This window comes from Stenella coeruleoalba (assembly GCF_951394435.1).
Source record: "Stenella coeruleoalba genome assembly, chromosome: 4".
Lineage (NCBI taxonomy): Eukaryota > Metazoa > Chordata > Mammalia > Artiodactyla > Delphinidae > Stenella > Stenella coeruleoalba.
Window position 1 is genome coordinate 113368761 of NC_137149.1, and position 18553 is coordinate 113387313.

The following is an 18553-nucleotide window of genomic DNA, read 5'->3' on the forward strand; positions in this document are numbered from 1 at the left end:
TTAAAATCAAAAAGAATACTTTGTGGCTGTGCTGTTTCTGCCAATGGACCTTGCCATGACCAAAAAGAGAAATGTAAATAATTTTATAAATTACAGTAGAATCACCAGGAACCTTTGAATTGCTCTGTAAATTCTGCCCTTGACACTGCTCAGTTTTCTTGGTGAGATGCTTTGACACAGGAGATTTTGGACCATGTAAAAAAGTCCCCTTCTCAAGCCCCCTGGTCTGCCTTGCCCATTCCACAGATGTATGTCTCCTATGCAGGATGCACCTTAGATGGAAAGCATGTTTTTTTTAAAAAAGAGCATTTAAGCAGTCATGCCTTGAATTACTCTGTCCTTCTACTGGATGGTTATGAGGGAGATTCTTCCTGCCATTGGGAAGTTGAAGAACAATGCTGGCTAACCAGTGCCTACATTGAGCACGTATCCTCTACTCCAACCCAAGCCCCCCACCTCCCCACCCACAACGCAAACAGTGAAATAGTATTACCGTGTCTCTCTCAGTTAAACTGCTAGAGTGTGTGCCATATATTCTGCTTTCACTCAGTCCGGCTGCTCTGTTGTCATCTAGGATTCTTTCAGCACAACAGAGGGTAAAGGCAGTTTGCAGCAAGAGGGAGCTGATGCAGGGGAAGGGGGCCAGAAGGAGGAGGAGACAAGATTGGAAGAAACTATTTTGCTTCTAATTTGTACAGTATTCTCCCCTGTCAAAAACATTTATTCACCATAAATTTAAAATGTGAATCTTCAGAGGTCCAGTTTTGATAAATTTGTGAACATCAGTAATGATAACTTTCTGGAGAAGCCCAGGGCTTCTAATTTCATCTTTTCTCAGATAATCTGCCAGAGACTGAGAAAAATTCACAGTTCGATGAGGCAGTGATCGAAATAAATCTTTGTCACGCTAGAACAGAAAGTCACAAAAGGTAAAATTGGAAATAAATACTACTGGAGTTTATGGGATTCATGTTGTTTGAAGGTTCTATGTTTGTATTTATTTTCAAGGGGACAGTAGACTTTACAGAGTTCATTTTTGTCACTGTGCTGCTTTTGTTTATATCCTTACACAGAGCAAGCTTACGTGGTCCTTTTGTATCAACCACTGTCTATGTAGCAATACCTTCTTTATCTTTAGTTCCCTTTTCTCTCTCTTTCCAATTCTTTAAGAAGATACTCCCACCTGGATATCCTAAAGGAAATTCAAGCTCAAAATGTGTAAAAATGATCTCAATAGCTCTCTCTACCTTTTCATCTTTTCCCAGTCCCTGTCTTTGTTGACAAAAACCTCAGACTCATCCAGGGAGCTGTATGATACAATAGTAAAAATCAAAGGCTATGCAGTCAAACTGCCTGTGTTCACATTTTCTCCAATTTGCCAGCTGTTGCTGAATTTTCTATGCATCCTTTTTTACATCTGTAGAATGGGAATAATAAAAGTACTCCTCTCACAGATTTGTTAAGTGGTTTCAATGAGGTAGCTTGTATTAGGCTGAGAACGGCACCTAGTATACAGGATGGACTCCATAAATGTTAACTCTGATTTTTCTCTACTCTGCCCTCTTCTTCACTTTTAAATTCACTCACCAAGTACTGTTTAGTCCACCCATCCTCACCTTTTTCATCTGCTCTCTTTGATCAGTTTCTCCCCATCTCTCAAAGAAAGCATCGCACCCAGCCACTTGTGTTCCAATATCTCTCCTCTACTTTCATTTGCAGACTGCCCTTTCTAAGTCACTCTTCTGATCATATTGTAGCCTTGCTAATAACATTCAAATGCCCTTCACACAGTGTATACGACTCTAACCTGAGTTTCATTCTCATCTCCTGCCACTTCCCCTCACTCCTGCCATGCTATTTCATGCCTCTGGAACTTTCCACCTCCATTATTGTGCCCATCTTGACTGCCTTCCTTCTATCTAGCGCACTCCTATGTTTTGTTTTTTTTTTTTTTTTTTGCCAAATCAAATGTCAGCTCCTCTATGGCACTTCCTAGGATCTCAATGCAGAGTGAGTTACCTTTTGTGCTCCCAATTTGGGTATATCTCTTTTAGCCTTTCCCATGTCTGATTATTTTCTTCACCAAGTTAAGAAGCACCAAGGGGGAATGAACGATAATTGCAGGAAACTGAGAGCCAGACAGACTAAGATATGCATCTCAACATGCCTTAGGCAAGATATACAAGGCAATGACAAGTCACTTAACCTCCCTGGACCTCAGTTTTTTCATCTGTAAAGTGGAGGTAACTCCTACAAAGCAAGGATGTTGTAATACTTAAAGGTGATATGTACTGTGCTTATCTCAGTGCCTGCCACTTAGCTCCATTGATAGCTGTATTGATAAATGGAGGCATGAGAATAATATCTCTTAAGGCATGAGAATAATATCTCATTGATCTTAAATCTCTCCACCTACAGCATTATTATGCCACAGAGTGCCAGCATGGAGAGTTAGCAGTAAATTTGGCCTTTGATTTATGAGGGATATTGTGATTAATTTTAACTATAAATCTCAGTGATGATGATTTCCAATCAATGGATACTATGAACAGCTTGTCCATCTGGGTTTCTATTGGTTCTTATATTAACTCTCCTGAAAGCCTAGAAAAAAATCAACTGCAAATTGACATAAGAATAAATTAGAAATAAGTAGGTAGTATCAAAGGTTCATTTGCCACATCCTGTATACACTTCTTTAAAACTCTTTAGGCAACTGCAATGATTCTTAAATTATGAGCTCAGGAGAAAAGATTTGCTTCCAAGTGTTGAGTCTATAGTATTGGTTTTACTCACCAAACTATATGGCTGGATATCCTTTAGAGAACATTTAAAATAGAAGTGCCTAGGACATGAAGCCAACTGAAATGTAGATTTTACATGTAACTTTATTATGAACTGACGAAAAACTCCAAGTGGAATTTAAATAATGTCGTTCCTATTTATTCACAAGGTGAAGAGGGCTCCTTTTAAAAAAAGTAAGTTATTCCCGGGTAGGATAGTTTAAATCACTGATATATAATTATCTCCCCTTGGAAATTCAGGAGAGGATTAAAGACTGGGAAGCCAACCACAAACCCCACTGTTCCTTACATTGCAGATCTGTGTTCTGCTTAGAGTAGCATCCTAGAAAAGAATATGTGTGAACTTTTGAATTCAGAGACCTGGATCAAAATCCCAACTCTGCCATTTATTAGATGCACAAACTTAAGAAAAATTACATAATGTTTATAAGCCTAAATTTGCCTTTCCATCAAATAGGGATAATAATAGTGCCTCTTCCTCACTGAATTTTTTCGAGAAATGATTAAGTGAAATGATTAGCACAGTACCTGGAGTATAGTAAGTGCTCAATAAATAGTAGTTGTCAGCCCTCAGATTACTTCTATTGAAAGGGTGCCACAGCTTCTAGAGAACATAACAAGATTCTGGCCTCAGGAAACAGGCCGGCAATGAAACACTAGCATGCACAGCAGCAGAGGATATAATTGTGTCCCCTTCCCAAGTACTCTAATTTCATCTTTTCTCAGATAATCTGCCGGAGACGATGACAATGAAGAGGCAACCCAAAGCATCCTTTCTATTCTGAGTTAATACAATTACAGCTGTGATCTGGGAATAATGTCTAAAGAACCACCTGTAACTGTTTTGCATCAACTCTGTCTATGTGGACACTGAGGAAGACATTGGGCATTAAAGGTATTGGGTAAAATACAATGAAAGTGCCTAAGAATATGGGCGAGTGAACATAACTACACTTACATCAGCATCACTGTTAGCGAGTATTTATTGAAGGCCTCCATAAGCCAGGTCAGCACTGTGCTAGGTGCCCTGGGATACCTAGTTCACAATGATTACCACATGAGATGATGTACTGTGGACCTAAGGGGTCACAGAGGTGAGGCTGGGCACGAGCCATGACTATGATGTAAGTCCTGAAGGATGAGTTGTAAGTTAGCAGACAGGGAGGCGGTTTGGGGCAGAGACCTCCCTGGAGCATGCATGGAACAGCACATGCAAAGGTGCCTGTGGTGCAGAGTCTAGGGAGTCTTTTTAATGATATAAAAAGACCTACTCAGCCTGTGCCGTCAAGGTGGTCTTGTGTGTAACAACCTACCCGCACCCCGCGAGACCTGAAAACACACTTAGGACCCAGGCGCCTTCCACTCTTTTATTCCAAGAAAGCAGCCAGAGCTGGACACATTTTACCTTGTTTGAATTCATAAACTACAGGGAAAGAGTGCTGGATTTGTGGCTCCCAAAGGTCTATTTCATTATTCTCTTTATAGTCTTCTTAACAGCACCAGTGGGGAATGAGTTGAACGTTAGCACTGCCCAGCTCAAAGGCCTCTTTTGCAAAGTGACTTGGAACACTAACAGTTCCCCAGGCAGCTGAGATTTACTGGACTTACTGTAGAGCTTCAAATAGAAAGTTTAGCTGATGAAAAGTGTGTTTTTTAACTCACAGCTTGTGAATCAGGTCCAGGGCTGAACAACACTCTTATTTCTGGACTACGTGTAGCTGCTACCATTATGGCCCCTCCAGGGCCAAGCCCAGGTGAGACCAGCCCACACAGGTAGGGGTCCCTTTCTTAAATAGACAGTACAGGTAACAGGATATTACTGAATTGTTTGAATGATGAGTCAGATTGGACTGTCTGCTTTGAGCAAAGTTGTCTCTTAGCTCTGAGGGAAGCCCTTTAAGAACTGGTGAAAACACCATGTCCATCCCAGCCCTCTCCTCCCAACACACATGTTCCCCGCCTCCTTATGATTCATTAGAATTGACTATGTATCCCACACAAAAGTCATCCCAGGGTTGGGCCATCACACCTCACCCTCCATTATTTTTCACCAAAGTAGTTCACACTCCATGTCACTTGCCTCCCGCTGTGAGCTCATCACCACATTGCTCAGCACATTCCCCCATTTGCTTCAAACTCTGATCCCTCCTCCCCTTCCCCAAACTTTCCATTACACCTTCTACATCTAAAAGCTACCGGCAACCTCCCTTACATCTCTGAAGAATAGCTACCTCCTGAAGACACAGCTCCCCAGTAGCCCTCTCAAGGACGGCTATTTTTCCTTCCTACAACCAGCGTATCATTAGGCTGAAGCAAAGGTAGGTCTTGCTTGGCTCTTTGCTGCTACTTTCAGAGCTTTGATCCTCTGTCCTCCCTCAGAACCTCCTTGGAAGCACATGTCACATGAAAGAATATTTCAGCACTTAGTCAACTGTTTTTCCCCCACCCGTACTCATGTGCCATCCACCAACCTGGCCATACAGCTCCTTGACCTGCTCACTTCTGAAAAATCTTGTTCTCCCTTTGCCTGAACATCAGCCACCTGTGCACAAGGTTGACCTCACACTGTGTCGTTACCAACAACTGCACCATCACCAAAATATCCGTTCCAAGCCTCTACTCTACCTCTTCTCTTTCTAGGTCATTGCCTTTGGCACCATCACTCCAAAAATGCTTGCCTACTCCCAGAGTATCTCTGAGCCATGGACTTCCTTACATTTTCACGGACCATCATCCCCTCATGTCATTGCTTCCCTCCTTGACCAACTTAGCTTCTTTGGTTCCTCATCATATTTATTCTCTTGTCTCCATTCTCAAATCCCTTCATCTTCTCTTCCACCACTCCACTCATCTGAGAAGAAAAAAAACAAAACAAAACAAAACAAAAAAAAAAAAAAACAACCCAAATTTGGCTAAATCCAATTTCTGCTTCCTACTAACCTGCACCTAAGAAACTAAACATGACTGAAGAGCAGAAGACCACCAATTGACTTGTCTATCTTATATTTATATAAATATGGCTCACATGGACCTCATCATTGTTCAGTAACTTATCTTCATACTTTCTAAGGTCTATCTTATACTTCTTAAGCCTCCATGAACTCTTCCCATCCTAATTTTCAGCTGACAACCTTACTTATATAAGCTTACTTACTGATTTCCTGTTTTTACTGAGAAAAGAAATCAGAAGACTATGTTTTTATGTTTCATCATCATATCTAGCAAACAACCTACACCTGTCCTGTATACATCACTTTAGCTCCTGCTCTAATGACTGTGTTGTCTGCTCTAACCAGGCCAACTGTTCCTCTTAAAGCACCCACTCCTTTGGCCTTTTCAAGAGCATTGCTCCTTCAGATAAATACTCTTTCTCTCTTGCATTACACATTTTGCTCTTAAATGTTAGTCCCACCAACATATACCCATGCTGTAATAACTTTTTAAAAATCCTCTCCTCATATCCGATGTATGACTAATTTCAATATCATTCTTCTGCTTCACTTTTTAGAAAAACAATTCTTCAATTTTCTATACTTGTTCTTAACTTCTCACCTCCCATGTTCTCTTAAATTCACTGGAGTCATGCTTTCTTGCTCAAAATTGCAGAGAAACCATTGTAGACAAGGTCAGCCATGGCCTTCACAAAATCAAGTCCAATTGTCAATCTTCAGTCCCCATCTTAGCCACTCAGTGGCATTGTCCCTGGTGCCCACTCCCTCATTTTTGAAACATCTTTATTTGGCTTCCAGGACAGCGCCAGCTCCTGGTTTTCCCTCTACTTCACTGGACATTCCTTAGAATACTCTCCTGTTCCTGATTTCTATAGGTTGGAACAAGAGGTGCGTCCATCTTTAGACTCTTCTTCTTCTTCTTCTTTATCTATACTCAGTTTCTTAATGGTCTCATATAATCTGGTTTCAATGAATACTTATAAGCTGACTACTCTCAGATTTATGTTTCAGCTCAATTTCTTCCCTTAACTCCAGCCTCGTAGATACTCCAGCTACTTCACTTGAATATCTAATCATCAACTATTTCCAACAACAAATATGATTTTCTTCCCAAATATACTCCTAACCCATCATTCACAGTCAACTGCACTATCATTTACCTTGTGGTTTAGATTTCTTAAAAATCCAGAGTCATTCCTTGATCTCTTTCTTTCATATCACATATCAATCCACCAGCAAATCTTGTCAACTCTGCCTTCACAATGTATCCTTAATTAGATCCTGAATCCAGCCCCTTCTCAGCATCAACACTTTCTAGTTCAAGCCCCATCATGTCTTTCTGGACTACTGTTACACCCTACAATGGACTCTTCATTTCCATTCTTATCTTTCTTCTCTTTCTTCTTAACCTCCTCTCTCTACTCAGCCAGAGGGATCCTTTCAAAAAGAAAAATTAGATTATACTATTTCCATGCTTAGATCTATCCATCATCTTCCCATGTTTAGAATAAAATCCCAAGATCTTGCTATGCTCTAACCCTGCTTACCTCTCCAATTTCATTTATTATCACACTAATCTTGTCCATTATGCTTCATCCACAAGACTCTTTGCCATTCCTTATATATACAAGCAAGTTCTTACTCCAGGGCCTTTACACTTGCTTTTCCCTCAGATACTGATATGGCTCATTCCTCACTTTATTCAGGTCTCTGCTCAAATATCACCTCTCTGAGAGGCCTGCCCTGACCACCTCCGCTAAATGGCACCCTTTTTCATGCCTTATTCTTTTATCCTGCTTTGTCTGTCTTCTTAGTGCTATCCACGACCTTACTTCTCCATTAGAATGTAGACTACATGAAGGCAGAAAGGTTGCCTGAATTGATCACAACTATGTTTGCATAGAATAGTCCTCAGAAAACTGAAGTGCTCAAGCAATATTTGTGGCATGAGTCAATGAGTGAATATTGAGAGTTCAATGCCAAATTTCTGGTTTATATATTCAGGGATGTTCTGAGTTGGAGTTTCTAATAAAAAATATTAAATGACTAAATTCTACCGTAAGTTATTTTAGGGCTCCATTCATCACTTACAGACTAAACAAATTTCAGAGATTTGGCTTCGTATGAGAGCATCACTGCAGAGAGACTCCAGTACACGTTGTGATATCATTTGCTGATCTGGAGATTTTGATGCCAGAAATATGAGCCTCAAGCTCAGCATCCAGGCTTAATAGCTCTCAGAGGAAACGTGTATCAAAATAACTTTATATAATGTAGAAAAAAAGCATCCATTCTATTTTGTTGTTGTTTTTTAGCCTCTGAAATTTTAATCTATTTTTTCCAGGATACAAATATCATAAGTTATTGACAACATCGCAAAATGTCATCATATTTCTCCCTTTATCTGGTGACTGACAATTTGTTTAAGACCTACCAAAAGATAGCAGTAAATCTTTTGATTAAAAGAGTGAGAATAGGGCTTCCCTGGTGGCGCAGTGGTTGAGAGTCCACCTGCTGATGAAGGGGACAGGGGTTCATGCCCCGGTCTGGGAAGATCCCACATACCACGGAGCGGCTGGGCCCATGAGCCATGGCCGCTGAGCCTGCGTGTCCAGAGCCTGTGCTCCGTAATGGGAGAGGCCACAACAGTGAGAGGCCCGCGTACTGCAAAAAACAACAACAAAAAAAGAGTGAGAGTAAAGATACATATATTTCCTCATTGAGTTAGTGCAGGCCTACTTGTATCTTTCATCTCTATGCTATTTTTTAAATAAATTGTAAAAAATGTTTTCATCTCCTATAATGTCATAGAAAATATCCAAAAGTTTTCTTATGCTAATTCATTAAGTGTGCTTACATGCAATTAGACAAAATAATAATATTGAAAAAAGCAGATTTCTTGTTTCATTGCTTTAAGAGAATAATAAAAATGGAATCATTCAAGTCACACCACTAATTTGAATACATTATTATTTTAAAAGAAAGTAAACAAATGAGTTAAATGTTTTTTTGCTTTAACCACTTATTTTTAAACTGAAAGATTAAGTTAGTCTGAAGTTGTGAGGATAAGGACTATACTGTATTTGTCTCCTACCTAGGACACATAAATAGATGTTCAATAAATATTTTTGGAGTGAATGAATGTACCACTTAAGAACGTACCTCAGAAATTAAACTAGAAATTTAGAGCAATCTTCTTAGAGCTTGATTTACACCAAATCCAAGTTTGCAAAATGTTAACATTAAGGAAGAAGCAATTGCTTTTTGAAAGTCTTCCTTTCATAAAAGAAGTCCTTTAATATTACTAGTTTCCTTAGTTCATGTAAAATATTATTTGGGTTATAAAAATTGATTTTGTGTATAACTGTTCACAGACAATATTTTCACAAATGTGAATATAAAAGTGTTAATGGAAGGCAAACTATGAGTGATACACTTTTCTAGGCAGAGTGTGGAAGAGTTTTTAAGATGAATAACATTTTGCACCTGCTTTTGAGTTGCAGACAATGTGGACTGCTGGGTAAACAGAAGGATTCCAGACAAGAATTCAGGGAAGGACAGTATCAGAAGTTCAGTGACAAGGAAGTGAAGTCACTCACTCCATGGAGTAAAGCTTAAATCCTCTAAATTGCATTTCAGACATTTTACATTGGGTTTTATACTAGGATAAGCATATCTTTAAAGCAAGAAATATGTGACATAGAGAGGATGGGAAATTTCAAAGGGGCATTTGACTCTTATTTGTGTATGTGCCATCACATTTCATGTGCTCAAGAACTGTGGATTTCTACAACTTGTTTCAGTAACTAAAACAGAACACACTGATCTAAAAGAATGAGCAGATGGAATTCAGTCTGGACCTGAGGGACATGACCTGCCATGTTCATTGGTCCCTGACATGAACTGATCTGAGACAGTGGGATTTTCAGTGTGTTTCACTAGTTGCAAATGTCTTCCAGGCATGCCTTTCAAAAAGCTGGGAGGAAGGGCACACAACAAGTAAAAAATATCATTCTGATAAATCGGTAAGGTCAAAAAATCTCTATCTTGGGTAAAACCCAGTTCAACTACTGAACAAACAGAATCCTCCTTCTAGACTGGTTGCTGCATAAGGTAGTTTTCAAGACACCTTTCTTCTTACTGCAAACTGGGTCAAACTTACCCAAATACTTGGTAACATTTTATGGTACCTGGTATGCACCAATAATTCCTTCTGACCCTTTCTCTCCATAAGCAATCTTGTGGAATTTAATTTCCCATCTTAATATTGTGGGTATTTTCAGGTACCTATATTTGGCCACTTTTAAACTTATTTTACTAAGAGAGTAAAGATCTGTGGTTTAAATTAGAGTAAAATCTATGCCAGAGATAACAAAAGGCTTTGGGTTTCTATTTTTCTTATAAATAAAAGGGTAAATTGTGTTAATGCAAAAGAATAGGTATGTTTATCTTCCAGATTTTTTCTAATAGTTAACTGGTTAATCAAAATGTTTTATTTACAGAAATAGAAGGGCCATTCCTCAACACTGTCAGACACTTCCAGCTTAATTAACATGGGTTTGGTGACCTTATCAAGACACAAAATCATATTTTAAAAAATTCACCAAGGAGTTTGAGATATTAAGGTTGGCTACCATGTAGACAAAAAAAAAAATCTTTTACCCTCTCTCGAGTAATAATTAAACTGATTAGAAATTCTAATAAATTAACCTAAGATATTTAACCCTGTTTTAGTCACCTAATACTTCCAGAAAATTATTTTTTCCTTTCCATCAATCTTATACTTTAAAGGAAACTTACTGAATTGCAGATGTACAACCAACATCCCTAGATAGAAAAGAAGGTCATTTTTAGAAGAAACCAATCTCAAATGAAAGCACAGCCTTCTACATGGTCACATACATATTACACACTCATTACCCACTGTGAAAAAGTAGGTCATTCCTCATTTCTTATTTATTCCCTGGCACAATCAGACCACATGATGAAATGTGAGATGCTTCAGAGTTACTGTCAGGACATGAAACCCAAGACAGTGAGCAGGACAACAGCCACTGGCAACAAGGCAAACTCCAACAAAGTCTGGATTTGGATTTGGTTTTATGTTACTGGAAGCATATTTGCTCTAGTTTTTAATAGTTCATAAGAAACAGAAATCATAATGTATCAACATAGTATCCACCTACAAAGAGTTCAAAAAAGCCAAAGTTTTCCCCTCGTTCGCCCTCTTGTTCCACCAACATTTTGAAAACAAAGGAAAAAAATTAAAAAAGAGAGAAAGAACACAGAAATGATTTAAATAATTTCAAATCCTTATTAAACATCACTGAAGTGCATTTGATCCATCAGGCTGACTTTCAGTTCTTACCACTAAGACCTTGCAGAGAAACTGGATTTACATAGTTTTGCCTTCCAGGATTGATCTAGAACTGTAGAGGTGAGATGTGTACGAATATGGGTGTGGGTTTTAAGTCCGTTTTATGAACACGGACACAGGACAATTCTCATCATTTGTAGTAGTCTTTGGAGTCCAATCATGCAGAATAACAGGCAGGTTCAAGTCAGGTCTTGTTGCAAGATAGACATGGCAAGGTGAACAGTTTAATGCTAACTAGGGGTGGGAGATATGTGTCCATTAGAATATACTGGCCATTGGTCCCACGTAATCAAAAGTTAGATATACAGGAGTCCATATACAGAGGCCTTCCATTTCAGCCTGCTGACCAAGGAAATGTGTCAATGTGAGCCATTTCAGACAGCGAAAAAACTGCCCAAGTGCTAAAAGAAATAAAATCTTATATTTTAATCACATGGAAAATAATTAATATAACTATTTACATTATAACTTGATTGTTGTTCTTAGAGAAAAGAGTTTCCATTCTTGGTTCAATGGTATCTGTGGAAAATGTCTGTCTTTCACAATTAAAACGTGTGTGGGGTATTGTGAGTAGGGCGGGGGTGGGATTCCTCCTCAGACCCAAAGTGGGTGGGCTCAAAGATTCCTGGGGCAGCTTGATCCCTTTCTCTGAGCTATAGAAGATAACTTTTTCAGCAAAGCTGATGATCGTGTTCTGTGCAGAGCATAATGCTTTTAAGATTTAGATTGTCATATGTTAAGAGAATCAAATAGAAATAGACTTTGCAGAATTTAGATTTTGCAGTGACTAGTTAAAATTTAAAAGTCTGTTTTGCTTATTGTTTTCTTTTTTCCCTGGCAGGTCATAAAAGGCTTTATGTAATCTCACCTATTCTATTTATTCCATTTGTCAAGGCCTATTTTCAGATTTATCAGTCAGCTGCTATCAGTATCCACAGGTAATAATTTTCTGATAATGATAAAAGATTGAGAAAAAAACTATCCAGCTCCTTGGCCCTCAATTAAATAGTTTACTCCAATTGGAGGGAACTGACCAGACTCTGGTCCACCTGTGGGGTACATTCCCTCAAAGCTCAGTCATCAGATTCTTGAAGATGCAAGATTATTATCAGTTTTTATTCCACAAGAAGAAATTTTGTTGTAAGGCCAATGTATCTCTTTTTAACACATTGGCCCACAAAATACATATAAAAAAATCAAACTGGTAGTGGTGGTTTTGCCAAGATCTCCCAACAATCTAGTTCCTCCTGCGCATAGGCATACAGCTATCCCTCCTACAAAATACTATAAAACACTTCTTTAAGGATTGCTGTGAAACTACTTGCCCTATAGGAAGTGACAGGTTAGGCCTCTCAGTGTGCCAATTTCACATTCTGAAAGGAAGCCCCCAACTACAGGCAGGACCTTCACTTTTTCCAAGAATGTAGACCAGGTGACTTGACACTTCCCTGCCTGAAAAGCAAGAGAGTCCTTTGGAAGTAATAGGTGACTATACAGGAAACATTTGGTTTTTTTTTAAGAAAAGAAGACTCAGTGCAGAACATAGTATATTCTCTGAATTTGGTAATAACATAATCACCTCCTGAAGATACTATAATAAAATGGACCCAAGATTGTGAAGGACCAGCGGGCTTTTGAAATGATTATTCTCTTTGTTGGCCCATCACCTGTCTTGCTTTGACAACCTAGGAAAATTAACTCTATAAGCAGTCAAGAAGCTAACCCTTAGCTCAATTTGTACATGATATTTCACTATGAAAGATTTGTTTCATTTTTTCTTGTCCATAGGGAGTTCTGGCTAAAGGGAATCAGCCCCCAAGAGCCATACAACAGGAGAGATCAGACTAGTAGAGTTTAGGGAAGGTGGCAATAGCAGGGGAGGGGCATTGGCTAGTTCTTGCCTTGTTTCATCTGATTGAAAAAAAAAATCACTTCCGCAGACATGAGAGAGTCTAACTCTCAAGCAGTTCTAAGATGCTGGCTGGAGATTTTCTTCTGTTTTCTGATGTCATTTTGTGGCTGATGAAATTTCCCTTGTGACTCTCTTTCAACAGCTGCCTGCTTTCTGCACTCAATCCTGTGTGGTTAAAGAGCCGGGAGTGGAAAGGCCACAGGTATAGCAAGAGAAGAGCATGGAGAAAGAAGATAAGCAAAGAAAAGGGAATACAGAGAAGAGAAGCTTTAAAAAGGGGGGAAGGGGGTTGGGGGAGTGTGACAGAAAGAAAAGTGAGAAAGCTCATGTGATTGGGGAAGCATTTTTAAAATCAGGTTGTCTGCAATATTAATCAAAAACTCTGGCAGCAAGATAGAGAAACTGGGCCCCTGCTATTCCAGGAGACAAGCGGCACAGTCTAACGTTTTTTCTCTCCATTTGAAACAAATGACCTCTTGTCATGAATCCTACTGTGTGAAGCAATACCATAAATGGCAGCATTGCTCCCATGACGATGGTCAGGGTTGACTCTATTGCTTGAAAAGAGACACAGCTTTCCTACTGTTGTGTTTAAGGCAGTTTTCAGAGCACTGGCATTCTTGTCTGCTCTGTTTTCAAAGGGATTCCATTTGCCAGTCATCTCACACATATCAACCACCCATCCCATGCGTTTCACTTCTTCTTCAGGTGAAATACCACCGCACTGGTGAGCACCAAAATGGTCAGAGTGCAAAGAGCTGTGATGAATACTTCACCAAAGTGAATAAGAAGAGAAGCCTCGACCTGGTCCCTATTATTGCTGAGAAGTCACCCTGGTATCGCCTTGTATAGAATCAGGATGTTTCACAGTGCCTCCTTAAGTGCCCAGGAAAGCACTTTCATTTAATTTGAGCTAAATTCAGGAGATTTTGCTAAACATTGACATAAATGCTTCATGGCTTTTAAGACACTCTATTGCTAAAGCTACTTAGCAGCAGTAACTTATGGGCAGAGTTATTGCTGTCATGTCACCTGCGGTACAAAACTCAGATGATCAGCCCTTCTTGGATTGTTGAAATGTATGAAATAAACAAATAAACATGAAACATCAGCCATATTAAGGAGTCGCGGAAACCCCTGAGGAATGTCTGTGGAAATGTTTTCAAAGGCTAACCTGAGGATCACCCTGGGCTTTGGGTATTTTTTAAGTAATTTCTTTTTTTAATTCTAGAAGAGGGCAGTAATATTTCTTCTCTAAATAAGACCTTGGCAAGGTATAAACCTGGAAAGTAGCACACTCATGGAAAACACAACCTACAATCTAAAAATAGCCTATGTAGGCTCATTTTCTGTTAGGGATACCGTACGGAAGCAATTCCACTGTTTCAGGGAAGGGTTCTTACCATCAGATATGTACACACTAACCCTGCCTCTTCACCTGACAGTTGTGACACATAATTTGTAAACAGCAAATGGGGTCTCCTTTCTAAAATATGAATGTCGGTGTCTCCTAGTATCTGGCTAATAATCTCCTTCAGGCCTTCCTCCGCACTGCCCCACCACTCTCTATCAGAGAAAAGACCCTCAGTCTTTATTCCTGCCTTCCTTCTAAAGGTCAGAACACATTTAGCACCTGGAAACTGTTACCCCCTCCCACCCCACACTGTACATAAGCATCACATATGTTCTTTCTAGAAATTGGTATACAGGTGCCATTTAATCAGTTCAAATTTGGAAGCTACATCTTCAAGGGTCCAAGAGAGCTCACTCCCCCCATGTTCCCCCCTTTACATGTTTTCTTGTAATACATACAGCTTAATCAATTAACAAACTAAATAGCTTATATACTGGCAATATATTACAGATGGGTTTATGTCAGAGTAATAGATCACATGAAATGGACCATGTGGTACCCCAGTGCGTGATGTCTTGGTAGAGCCCTGAGGACACGGACAGTAGCATCTCTAAGTAAGTATGCTGTATGAATACAGACACATGCGGATCTGTATCTACATCCATCTGACTAGGCCAAAAGGAGCAGGTAGATGCAAGATAGAGACACACACATGCTGGATGGGACCACTGCACACCTTGTCATGCCATTTGAAAGGGCAGTTATAGGTCGCTGGTTCTGCAGCCATTAAAATTACACTTTATGGAAAAGGCTTCTCTAATTGTGTTTGATTTGCTTTCTGTAGTAAGCATCGTTAGAAGAAGACCAAAGCAAGAGCAACTAGAAGTTAAATATACATTTGGCTTAGCTGCAATACAGAACTCTGGAGAAGAAGCAGGCTGAAAGATTTGTTTCAATTTTAGGCTTGGATTCTCTCCCTTGCTGTTTTCTTGTCGTTGCATATCTGTGTTTGTGTGTGTGCGTGAGTGTCTGTGTGTGTGTGTTCCATCACATCATCTCCTGAAGAACGCTGGGTTTCGCAGGCAGGCGGCTAGTCACCTGCAACAACCCAGGGGTCCTGCCGATGCTTCCAGGCTGCTGTCAGTGTCAGATGCCAGGGTCTGGTCGGTGGACATGGAGGAGATATCGTTGACAGACGAGGATGGAGGGAGACTCTCACTGGTGTTCACTGCTGCACCTGTGCTAAGAAAATGAAGACCAACATGACTAAACCTGGAACTGGACTCAGCTGAATGTCACTCAGGTTGCAGGCACGGGCACATACGATGGGGATGTCTGGTCCATCACTCATTCAACAAACTTTCATAGAACAACGAATACAGAGCACTGTATTAGATGGTGAAAATCAAGATAACAACACAGCATCCCTGGTCACAAGTTATTCACAGGCTAATGCAGTAATTGTCAAATTTCACTCTACCTTAGAGATCACCTGTAATGCTCTTAAAGGAAAACAAAAAAATAAACAATAAAACACCACTAAAAACCCCAATCACCCCTTGTAACTCCAATATTGTAATACAGTTGGCCTTGGGTGAAGTCAAGGCATTTGCATGTTTTAAAAGCTCCCCAGAGACTGTGGTGTCAAGGGCTGAAGACCACTGTTCTATGGAGAAGGCAAATGAGCAAAACCCTTTAATGTAATCATCTGAGCCTGGATGCTTTCAAATTCAGTGAGCTAAAACAAACACACATAAGATGCCTACCCCAGAAATATGGGCTGAGGGGAAGCCCAGAAATCAGAATTACTTGGAGGCTACAGCTCTAGAGAAATGAACGTATATTAAGTAAATATTATTACATAGTCATTAATTTGACATCAAACTTAAAAGTCCATATGGAAAAGCCAACTAGGACTGTGGATGAAAGTTACCATAGACCAAAAAAAGAATAGAAGCCGGAGCACACCTCTTGATTGTGTGTTTACTTTCCAGCAGACTTGCTTACCTGGGAATCTCCAAATAAGAACTCTGAATTACTAATTTAGATTAATTTGCAAAATTTTAAAAATTTATCTGCTATGTGGGAATATAAAGACTTTGAAACTCTGAGAAGAAACTTGCTCATGGTAATCACTCAGTAAATACTTGCTGAGCTACAACAGCTTTGAGAACCACAAAGGAAAGATGAGCCAGTGGCATTGTAAAATCGGATTAAACCAGAGCACCCTGGAAAGAGTCCAATTACTTTTTCTCTTTATAGATTCTTTATACTCAAGCAATATGGGTGGTAAAATGTATGTTTTGTGAAATAGTTCGCTATTAAAAATATCTAAAGTATAAGCATCTAAAATAAGAGATGAGGAATTCTCACTACATTGTATTTTATTTGAGCAAATATAGTGTGTAAGATTTATTTGGTGAAAATCATAAATCCCAAATAAGATAGTGTTATCAGATAGATCTAATAATTCAGAAAAAAAATCTAATGAAGTGGAGAGGTTAACACAATCTCTTTGTTCCTGGCGTAGACATTTGTTGCCTGCGGAAAAAAATGTGATTAAAATGTGACATTTGGACTTCCCTGGTGGCGCAGTGGTTAAGAATCCGCCTGCCAATGCAGGGGACACGGGTTCGAGCCCTGATCGAGGAAGATTCCACATGCACAGAGCAACTGAGCTCGTGCACCACAACTACTCAGCCTTCACTCCAGAGCCCATGAGCCACAACTACTGAGCCCGCATGCCACGACTACTGAAGCCCATGCGCCTAGAGCCCATGCTCCGCAACAAGAGAAGGCACCGCAATGAGAAGCCCGCACACCGCAACGAAGAGTAGCCCCCGCTCACCGCAACTAGAGAAAGCCCGTGTACAGCAACAGAGACCCAATGCAGCAATAAGTAAGTAAGTAAATAAATAAATAACAAATATTTTTTTAAAAAATGTGACAGTATCTGGAGAGGACACACACACATAAACTAAAACAGATTATATGTACCCTATATGCTTTTTAAATTTTTGTTTGTTGATTATAAATATATTTATGTAAATTATGAGAAATATAAAAAATACAGGAAAAAAGGTAACAATATGCACTCATCCTCAAATTAATGATAAGAACGGTTAAACTTCTGTTATATTTCTTTCTAGTCTTTTTGCTAGGAAGTTTCTTTAACTGTAATCATTTAATGTATATCCATTTGTATCCTGTATTTTCATACACAAAAGGCTTATGCATTTTTCATGTTCTTAAAAGTATCTGTACTTCCTAATCTTAAACTCTTAAAAGTATCTGTACTCTTAAAAGTATCTGTACTTCCTAATCTTAAGTATCTCTAGATTTTTAAATCTGTCTTGTTAACATCTTCCTGTAAATAATTTTACTCTCATTATCAGAAAAAATATATAATGTGAAGTTATCTGGTTTCAATTTATTCCAACTTTACTTAATTATATCCTTTACAGATATGGTGCAGAGCTAGTTCATTTCCTCTCATGACATATGCTAGTAGATTTCCTATATCAGCAGACAACCCTTGATTACATAGCCCAAATACCCAGCTCTGCTTTTCTCCTTGATTCTAGATTAAATTATACCAACATCCTCATGTTCTTTCATCAGCTTTGGCCTGTAATAATTGAGCATCACTGTGATAGGCTTCTCAGAATCATATTCAATTTTTCCACATCATTATTAAAGGGTAGCGATTAAAACTAGATATAGGATTCTAATAAAGACTTGATCAGTTGTGGGCCAACAGAGTGAGATTACTGTCCATTTATCTCCTAGATGATATATCCCTATACTACAGATGGCTTTCAAATCACAGTACTAGAGTTTAGATTTAGTTTTGACTTGAAATATAAAATATTGCCCATGTAAATTTTTTTAACAGTTTCATTGAGACAAAATTCACAAATCTAATTTGTACAATTCAATGTTGTTTTAGGATAGTCACAAAGTTGTGCAACCATCACAAGAATCAATTTGTAGTGTTTTCATCACCCCAAAAGGAAACCTTATACTCTGTTTCTTACCAACCCGAGGCAATGACTAACTTACTTTCTGTCTCTATAAAATTGTCTATTCTGGACATATCAGTTAAATGGAATCATACAATATGTGACCTTTTGTGACTGGTTTCTTTCACACAGCATA

At 39.1% G+C, this 18553-nt stretch overlaps 1 protein-coding gene across 6 annotated transcripts in view; it reads right to left on the minus strand.

Annotated features, from left to right (window-relative positions):
• Window positions 1-14798: 14798 nt before the first annotated feature.
• MAPK10 (mitogen-activated protein kinase 10) overlaps window positions 14799-18553 on the minus strand; it is a 617840-nt gene continuing 614085 nt past the window's right edge. For 5 of the 6 annotated variants that reach the window (XM_079919605.1, XM_079919603.1, XM_079919601.1 and 2 more), the window contains one exon: window positions 14799-15632. In XM_079919605.1, the coding sequence (XP_079775731.1) occupies window positions 15490-15632 (143 nt within the window). In that variant the 3' untranslated portion in view covers window positions 14799-15489. Of the gene's footprint in view, window positions 15638-18553 lie in introns of all 6 variants that reach the window. The other variant, XM_079919606.1, reaches the window with a different exon arrangement.